The sequence below is a fragment of the Procambarus clarkii genome, chromosome 85, assembly GCF_040958095.1.
Source record: "Procambarus clarkii isolate CNS0578487 chromosome 85, FALCON_Pclarkii_2.0, whole genome shotgun sequence".
Lineage (NCBI taxonomy): Eukaryota > Metazoa > Arthropoda > Malacostraca > Decapoda > Cambaridae > Procambarus > Procambarus clarkii.
In genome coordinates this window covers 20273990-20284306 of record NC_091234.1, presented here as the reverse complement: position 1 = coordinate 20284306, position 10317 = coordinate 20273990, and the positions used below count along the sequence as shown (strand labels likewise).

The following is a 10317-nucleotide window of genomic DNA, read 5'->3' as shown; positions in this document are numbered from 1 at the left end:
AAAAAAAAAAAAAAACTCAGACTTGGGGGGGAGGGGGGGGCCCTCTTAACCAACCCACAGGTGAGTACAGGTAGCAGGGAATATAGCAATGGTAGGCCCCCCCCCCCCCCAATGGGTGCTACCTTTGCTGAAAAGCTGAGGAAGAGCCTAGAAGCTGTGTCCACAGTCAAGAAGTTACAATGAAAGCAGTAACTTCACAGGAGGCAGCAAGATGCACAAGTCGGCAAATGGAAAGGAGAAGAGCTGTAATCGTAGGTATTAAGGAACGAGAAGGTTCCAGGCAGGAAGAGTGGAAGGCCAAGGACAAAGCTGCAGTGTCAGGAATACTGAAAGATATACAAATTGAAGGGGCTGAGCAATGCATAGAAAGTTTTCCAGCTTGGCCAGTACAACAAAGATAAAAATCAATTGATAAAGGTAGAATTCAGGAACGAGGCCACAAAAGGAGGACATTCTAGTAAAGAAGAGCAAACTGCAATATGTAAGGAAGTAGAGGTATTCCTTCGAAGGGACATGACCAGGGACGAGACAATGCAGGCAGCAGATGCAAGAAAAGTGCAGGGAGCCAGGAAACCTCAGCCTCCAACCCAACAATCCCAGAGGGGGAGTGTGGAACCTCAAACCAGCAATTCAGGAACACCAGAGGGGACTGCAACACCCCCACATGCCTGCCCGTTGGCAGGGTTGTTGGTCTTCTGTTACTGGTAACAAACTGCATACTCTTAAGAGTAGTGTATCCCTGTGGCCTTCTTCCTACCACCGTAACCAGTGGTGGGAAACGGCTCTGGCAAGGTTGCGTATTGGCCATACACGCTTAATTCACGGACACTTAATGGAGCACCATCCTGCTCCTTATTGCCCTAACTGCATTGTCCCTCTTACAATTGTGCATATCCTTGTTGAATGTCCTGACTTCCGGGACGAGCGTGTGTCTTGCTTTCTGACTGTCCCCCACGGTCACTTGTCCCTCGATAGAATTCTTGGTGAATCGGATACTTTTGATATCGTTCGCCTTAGGTGTTTGTTCTCTTATTGGCATCCTCGGTGATATTTAGTGCCTTCTGATTATCCCACACATATGATGGTGCTACATACCCTTCCTGCCTTGGTACCTTCTTTGATTATTATTGTAGGACAAGTAATTAATTTAAAAGTATAACCTTTATGATATATTCCAAACATTCCTGCACGACTTTTGAGACCAAAACATTTGGCATGGAAAACATAATTAAACCCTATTGCTCTGAATGTGACAATATGCAACTGTACAGTACAGTTCTTTCTGGAGCATTATTAAACAATGTAGCATACATCATGATAAAACTTAAAAAGTGTCAAGACTGAATGAGTCTGTAAAAGTGATTAAATTAGAGTATTGTTGTTAAAACAATTATGAGACAAAATTAAGCAAAACTAACATTTTACACACTGCATTTAAGTTCAATATGCACAACTTTAAACAGAGTACAAGTAAAAGCACTGAAGGTTATATAAAATAAAATAGTAGTGTGGGGCAGCAATTAGTTCAGGCGTGGGACATGCAAACAGCTACATGCAACGTTGAGGAAGCAAGGCAGCTAGGATGACCGCATACCTGGCGGTGTGCGATCTGTACCCCTGGCAGCAGGACCACGGGGAATATCGCCCCGTCTTCCCCCCTTCAGCCGTGGCACCGACTTTGAGCGAGTATTACCTCGACCACCACTGCAACATGCCATGGTCAAGTAACCATGCTTGCCAGAAAAGAATGACTCCTCCACATATCAACACTTAAGTATTATTGAACCTTATAGAAAGTCACAACAGGAGAGAGTTGAACAGTCCATCTTTATTTGGAGTCACACTTTATATGGCAAGCCATGAAGGAGAGAATTTGTTTAATGTAAAACTTCTGCATCACACTAATTTTATTAGAAGAGTTTAGCAGAACTACTTTACAAGATTATAACATGCAAATCTATTTGAAACATCTACTTGTAGCCTACCATTCAGAAAACATTATTATATATATATAGGGAAGACAATACCAACATTGGATGGTTTTAAGGATTATTTGCTTTCTTGATCATAATTTATCAATTACTAATGAATTTCGTCAACAACTATTGACACAGAATGACATTATAGAATGTTAACCAATTTGCAACAAGAGCATATATTGTAATCAATGATGCTTCAGTAGACTTATATTCCAGCCAATATTTGGTCCAAAGTACAAATATGTATTGTTGGACCAACAAATGGTTCACATTTTGTATAACTAAATCAGCCCAAATAGCATTCTTTAAAATGAATCTAACCTAACGTCTTAACAATCCTAGGCCTAATACAGTACATACAGGTCTAGGGATGTTTCAGTTTACATTTAAGCTTCCTTTTCTTGGACTATAAAAGTACAAAATGTGAACATTGTGGTGGTCCATCGCTAAATATTGGTACCGTGGTCCAAAGAACTATTAATTTAGGACGATGGGTTGTATATCCATACATGGATGGTTGTGTCATATGGATGGTCGTATGACCATACATGGATGGCCATATGCAAAAACAAATTAAAATATACTGCATTATATACTACATTTGACCAATGTGCTGCAGTTTAACTATGAACTAAATTCTACATGTGATTAAATCAATATACAAAGTACTGTATATAGTTCATATAAAATATAGTTCAACAGAGCACACAAGTGCTCTGTTGAACTATATTTGCAAAACAATGTGTGAACCTCCACTAATATTGAGACAGCAGGGTCTACATTAATTACTGCAGATGACTGAATTACCAAAATGTCATGGAATAATCAGTATAAAATCTTTTACTTTCATATTAATGACTAATTAAAAAACTGAAGTAGGAGAGTGCCTGCATATTGTTGTTACAACAAAGGCGAAAGTTCCCCAAACTGTCGCTACTTATTGCATCTTTGTTAACTAAGAAAGTTGTTCCCCAAACTGATGCCACATATAGCACTATCTACAACACTGCAGAACATTCTACAATTCCAATGTATATGTGCACTGAACCTTCACTAAACTGTCATGCAGTGAGATGTATCTTAACTGTCTTTTAACCAAAAGTGTCATCCAACTGCATTAATACATGCAGTGCCAAACTGCATGCCAAGAAATAATTTTGGCTTTGAGGATATACCGGGTGAAAACTATTTTTCACTGCAGTACAATGTTGCCTACTGAGCCAAGATCCTACAGACATCTGGTTAGGATACGGCTCAAGGATGCAAGTAATTACCAAAACAAGACACAAAGCCAGGAAACTAATCAGTTTGCATCACAGAATATTAAATTTCAAATCTTTTGTGATGTCAATAACATAACTAAAAACCAAAGGCTATCAAAGTTAAAGTATCGGATTCACTGAAAATGTTATCGGAGGACATGTGACAGGAACACTAGGAAAGCAAAATTTCATATCCTGAAAATGAGGACATTGTAGGTGGTGATTCCCCTCTGCTAGCTGGGGTGTATTCCGTCGCAGATTGTAGTCACTATACAGTACCCTGGTGCGGCTGGCACCTCTATACAGTACCCTGGTGCAGCTGGGAGGTCTATACAGTACCCTGGTGCGGCTGGCACCTCTATACAGTACCCTGGTGCGGCTGGCACCTCTATACAGTACCCTGGTGCAGCTGGGAGGTCTATACAGTACCCTGGTGTAGCTGGCAGGTCTATACAGCAGCCTGGTGTAGCTGGCAGGTCTATAACAGTACCCTGGTGTAGCTGGCAGGTCTATAACAGTACCCTGGTGTAGCTGGCAGGTCTATAACAGTACCCTGGTGTAGCTGGCAGGTCTATAACAGTACCCTGGTGCAGCTGGCAGCTCTATAACAGTACCCTAGTGCAGCTGGCAGCTCTATAACAGTACCCTGTTATACCTGGCAGGTCTATACAGCAGCCTGGTGTAGCTGGCAGGTCTATACACCATCCTGGTGCAGCTGGCAGGTCTCTACAGTACCCTGGTGTAGTTGGCAGGTCTATACAGTACCCTGGTGTAGTTGGCAGGTCTATACAGTACCCTGGTGTAGTTGGCAGGTCTATACAGTACCCTGGTGTAGTTGGCAGGTCTATACAGTACCCTGGTGCAGCTGGCAGCTCTATAACAGCACCCTGGTGAAGCTGGCAGCTCTATAAACTACCCTGGCGCAGGATCTTCAGACCCGTGTGGTCTGAAGATCTGAAGATCAGACCCGAGTGGCAGTTCAGGGGGCGGTTAGCTGGCCAGATACCCGTGTCAGACCATATATTTCCTATTTGCTAATTAACATACAGTATATTAACACTAATTTATACCTTAATTAACAGGGCAGTACGCTTCCCTTAAGGGAACACACACATTTCCTGGTTTGCCTTTCCATATATTTATATAATTCTGGATTTCCTGTTTATTTCCTTCTTAATTTCTATATTCACATGGTTGCTATGGCAACCCTATATATTTTGACCCTGTAAATAGTTCACAATGGAGGAAAGTAACTTGTTCTATACCGGCGCGATAGGTGAACTAGGATGTAATTAATGTACATCATTGATATACACATCAGCATCAATTACAAGCACATTATTGATACACATCAACGACAATGCAACATTCAATCCGTTCTCGCACTTGCTTATAGTCAATATTGGCTTATTTAATAAGTGCATGTGTGACATACTAATTGATTGTGAATATTTTAGTTTACCTTGAAAAGCTTCATAGAAAACATCGACCTCACCTAACCTTCTTAGTCAATTAGTATGTCACATATGTACTTATTAAATAAGCCAATATTGACTGTAAGAAAGTGCGAGAACGAGTTGTAACATTACATCGTCGTGTGTACCTAAATTTGGCCAGGTGGGTCTTGTGTCTCCTCGAATCCTTCTTAGGAAATGTAGATGTTTATCTCTCAGAATGTTCGGTAATATGTTTATTGTTTGTGATGTGTGTCTATGTATGTATTAACACGATGTACTGAACGGGGTGAGAATAGCTTGAGCTACCTCATCCCTTTGTGTGGATTTTACCTCAATAAACTTATTTCAATTTCAATTTTCGAATCCTTCAAACATCATTGGCTTTACACATTCTGCGCCATTATCTAAAATGTTCACCCAGCAGTAATTGGGTACCTTAACAGAGTGGCACATGCAGGGTTCCAGTGAAATCTAGTGAGCAAGGTTTACCATGATATATAGGAAGGTAAACTTCTCTGGAGTCGTCTACTCTTGTACCCACTTGGGTATAAAAAAGGGGAGATGGGGAGTGGCCATCGAGGATGACTGCTAATATTTCAAAAGAACATAAGAACAAAGGTAACTGCAGAAGGCCTATTGGCCCATACGAGGCAGCTCCTATCTATAACCACCCAATCCCACTCATATACATGTCCAACCCGCGCTTGAAACAATCGAGGGACCCCACCTCCATCACGTTACGCGGCAATTGGTTCCACAAATCAACAACCCTGTTCAGTAAACACCTACACGTGATTGTCTATGGCGCCATTGTCAAAGTAAAATATAAATTGGTATTGAAGGCTTCACTAGGGCATGCTCACGTAAATAACAGTCTACGGGACAAACAAAAGGAGTATTTGTTATCGTTATGTACGATCATGCCTTCTGAGATAGCAGAGATGACAAGAGACTGGTGGCGGTACGAGACCTTGCATGCTAAGTTATGCCTTGGTTGCACTAAGCACAATAATGCATCCTTAAGTGGTGCTGTGTTAGAGAGAGGGAAGGGAGCTGGGGGAGAGAGGGAGGTGGAGGAGAGAGAGAGGGGGTGAAGGAGAGAGAGGGGGTGGAGGAGAGAGAGGTGGAGAGGAAAGAGCAGTCAACTGTGATACGATATATTGCATAATTCAGGCCTTGAGTGCAATGATGGAAGGTGTAAATAAAAGTTATTGCAGTTTATGTCTTCAGGACTACAAAAGCACGAGCAGTGTGAAGTCTGATGTATCCACCAACTCTACCCATTCATCTACTAGTCACAACCCTTAGTTCAAACAGCCATCAGCTAAGGCGTTAAACTCCTGCCCAAAAGAAAATAACGACCAGACTAATATATAATAATTATGCCTATGTGTTCCATTTCTAAATCGTAACTAGGATCTACAGCAGCAGAAATACAAGTTTATCAACATGTCTCTACGTAATTAACTGCCTCCCTGAAACCAAACATCTTGGTAACTGGAGGCCCTGGTCGACGACCGGGCCACGGGGACGCTAAGCCCCGGAAGCACCTCAAGGTAACCAAGTATTCATGCACGAGAGGACTAGGTACTGTGTGGCACTTGGTACTCGCAGCACTAATCTAGTGACCATACCTTTTTCCAGCGACAACTCCCGCTGGTGACAGGTTCTTGCTCTTCATTGGCGCTCTTCTTGTAAGTATGACACCGGTGTCAGTCTTCCCGTCTGAGATGGCCTGCTTCCCTCCGCTGTTCCCACCACCACCTCCTCCAGACGCCGATAAGTCAGTCATGCTGCACCAATAATACAGGCAATGAGTCACAATAACGTGGCTGAAGTGTGTTGACCAGACCACACACTAGAAGGTGAAGGGATGACGACGTTTCGGTCCGTCCTGGACCATTCTCAAGTCGATTGTCGACTTGACTTGACCACAATTGACTTGAGAATGATCCAGGACGGACCGAAACGTCGTCGTCCCTTCACCTTCTAGTGTGTGGTCTGGTCAACGCCAATAATACATTTACCACATAGAAATTAAGACAATTACGGTCCGTCATACATATATATAATCAGGAGCTGCGTCGTATGGGCTAATAGGCCTTCTGCAGTTACCTTCATTCTTATGTTCTTATGCCTTGAATCCTAATCAAGTCGTGACATTTACTATACGAGCATTCAAAAACATTTCCATGGTGCTACAAATATTTTCATATATAACTACAAATATTTTCATATATAACCCATCATAATAACAGAACAAAACAGATTTATTCGGTAATCCCAGGATCACGCTGCCAGAGGTCAGCTAATTCACATACTTCCCGACTAGATGCCAGCAACTAATCCAGAGATTCGGATAAATGAGATTATACTTGCAGTTGGGAAGCAAACTACTGTATCGTATCACCTTTTGCCGATTCTCCTCTTCTCGAGCTCCTTGTTAATAGAGTCCGGGAGACGGTTTGAACGCTGTGAAGACTGCGACGTACTCTCCCGCCCTCTGCTGCTTGGCGCTGAACCGCTCTCCTGATCAACATCAATTTTGTTCAATCATGCATCAACATTTCAAAGAATTCTGTCTACTGTAATTCATTAACTCATTAACTGTCTACTGTAATTCATTAAATGCATCATCATTTCCCTATGTATTAGTATGCGGAAAAACCACATGTGGAAAACAGAGAATGCTAAGCGCGTTTTCGGCTTAACTCGCCTTCATCAGAGCAAAGTAGAATTAGTATTATATATGCCTCTGAGGAGTGAGGCGCTGCCTTACCTTAGCACTGGTGTCGTTCAGAGGATTGATCCACACGTCTGACGAAGACGACGAGGGTAAGGAACGAGATCTGAAGGAAGCTGTCTTGGAGGACTTTGTACTGCCCCGGCTGAAGGGCTGCGTAGTCCCCGCCAGGTCCTCCTCACCAGGGGGTGGCTGCCCCCCTCCACTGAAAACACAATGTCATATTTACACACTTTACTCATGTAAATAAAAATAATAATAATATTAATAATAATAATAATAATATACAAGGACTTGTGTGATATGGTACACCAATATACAAGGACTTGTACACCAACGGTACACTAATATACAAGGACTTGGGTGATACGGTACACCAATACACAAGGACTTCTATGATACGGTACACCAATATACAAGGACTTGTGAAATACGGTACACCAATATACAAGGACTTGAGTAATACGGTACACCAATATACAAGGACTTCTATGATACGGTACACCAATATACAAGGACTTGGTTGATACGGTACACCAATATACAAGGACTTGGTTGATACGGTACACCAATATACAAGGACTTGGTTGATACGGTACACCGATATACAAGGACTTGTGAAATACGGTACACCAATATACAAGGACTTGAGTAATACGGTACACCAATATACAAGGACTTGTGAAATACGGTACACCAATATACAAGGACTTGAGTAATACGGTACACCAATATACAAGGACTTGAGTAATACGGTACACCAATATACGCGCAAAATAGAGACGATTTGGGATAGAATCCTTGATTTCACCTTTTGTTACATTTAATAACTACAAAACCGGTGACCACACTCCCAGTAACTACATGTGACTACATTCCCGGTACCTACAGGTGACCACACACTCTAGGATCCAGATTCACAAAGCAGTTACGCAAGCACTTACGAACGTGTACATCTTTCCTCAATTTTTGACGGCTTTGATTACATTTATTAAACAGTTTACAAGCATGAAAACTTGCCAATCAACTGTTGTTATTGTTATAAACACCATCCTGGTGTTTCGGAGCTCATTAACTGTTTAATAATTGTAAACAAAGCCGCCAAAGATTGAGAAAAGATGGACAGGTTCGTAAGTGCTTGCGTAACTGCTTCGTGAATCTGGCCCCAGGTTTTTACACAGGTAAGTTATCACACCTGTCTGCCGTAAACAAGTCTTCCCTGTCCTCATTAGGCTCAGAACTCGGGCCACTGGAATGAAAATATATTATTGTTTACATAGAGTTGTGTTTAAACTCTTGAAACATCACCTTTGCAATTCTAATTCATTTGTTTACTTTTAATGTCAAACATCTACATGCTCTCGATCTACGTAAATTATTATTTTGCATATTTTGTAATTGGAAAATTGTGTAAATTTTAGTTATTGTTTTAGTGACATCTGATTGTAGTGATGTCAGTGATGTCCATTTTCACATTCCTTGTGACCTCAAACGTCAATCTGCCACTGAGGAGTTCCTCAGGGCTCAATTATATGACCTATTTATTAATTGTAATTATTAAAGATATCATTGGTTGATAAGTTAGAATAAACAGCATAACTTCACAAGAAAGATTATTGTAATATTAATATTGGTTGGATGTAATCGGTTTGTGGTTTATGCAAGTTATATATATAATATATATAATACATAATAACGTAGTCCTAGCCAACATACAGCCAGTCCCTGTGGGGGTAGTGGTTCGACACTCGCCTGGCGTTTCGCCAGCGAGTATCCAGGGTTCGTATCCTTACCAGGGAGCATTTACTAGGCACAAATCCATAACTGTAGCCTCTGTTTACCCAACAGTAAAATGGGTACCTGGTTGTTAAAAGATTTGGAGGGTCGTATTCCAGGGGTATATTAAGGATTAAGGACCTGCCCAAAATGCTATGCTCTCCATAAACAGTTTACAAGCATGAAAACTTGCCAATCAACTGTTGTTAAAGTTATAAACAGCCTCCTGGTGCTTCGGAGCTCATTAACTGTTTAATAATTGTAAACAAAGCCGTCAAAGATTGAGAAAAGATGGACAGGTTCGTAAGTGCTTGCGTAACCGCTTATGCGTGCTAGTGGCTGTACAAGAATGTAACAACTCTTGTATATATAAACTAAAAATAAATTAGGATAACGTTGCTATAGGCCTACCTGTTAACGACCTCCAACTGCCGAAGAAGTCGTTCATTCTCCTTACACACAAGTTCTTGATCCCTCACCAGCGATGTTGCTATTTCCTGTACGATAAAAAGTATTACACAATTATCAAAAGAAACATAACTAACCATTATTTATAATACGTACAAAGAAAACGAGAAAGAAAACGTATATTTGACCTTTCCAATTATCTCAATGGGAAATATTCTCACCAATTTAACACACACACATTACGTGGCAGCCAATGACTTTAACCCAATATGGCAACCATGGAATTAACCAATATGGCAACTAGTAATCTAAAAAACATGATAATCAGTAGTAGTGGGCAGCCATCAGTCTCTGGAGACTATAGAGTTGTCGGTCTGGTGTAGCCTCTCCAAGGCGCAAAGCCAGGGTAGGTTGATACTTGAGAAGCTGTCACCCATGCAGCAGGTGACCTAACAATTACGACAATCGGCGTAACCTAGCCAGAGACCAAACGTACACCCACATACACACCTGCAGCTCCTTGTTTTCCATTCTGACGTTCTCGTGCTCGGCCATGTAGTGCTGGACAAGTCTGATCAGTTCTCTATTGTCCAGGTTCTCTAGCTTCTCGTTATCTATTCTGAAGGACCCTTGTCGAGACATTGGTTGTGTCACTGTGGAGGTATACACACATGTGGTTAGTCTACATGAGC

General features: G+C 41.5%; 1 protein-coding gene across 7 annotated transcripts in view; it reads right to left on the bottom strand.

Annotated features, from left to right (window-relative positions):
• The window catches only part of LOC123746717 (kinesin-like protein KIF12), a 97757-nt gene that overhangs the window by 7730 nt on the left and 79710 nt on the right, over positions 1-10317 (bottom strand). For 6 of the 7 annotated variants that reach the window (XM_069316796.1, XM_045728436.2, XM_045728437.2 and 3 more), the window contains exons 15-21: positions 10136-10278; positions 9629-9714; positions 8637-8690; positions 7478-7646; positions 7109-7227; positions 6333-6491; positions 1595-1704 (exon numbers count right to left, since the gene is read on the bottom strand). In XM_069316796.1, coding sequence (XP_069172897.1) covers positions 1595-1704; positions 6333-6491; positions 7109-7227; positions 7478-7646; positions 8637-8690; positions 9629-9714; positions 10136-10278 — 840 coding nt within the window. Of the gene's footprint in view, positions 1-1562; positions 1705-6332; positions 6492-7108; positions 7228-7477; positions 7647-8636; positions 8691-9628; positions 9715-10135; positions 10279-10317 lie in introns of those variants that run through there. The other variant, XM_069316800.1, reaches the window with a different exon arrangement.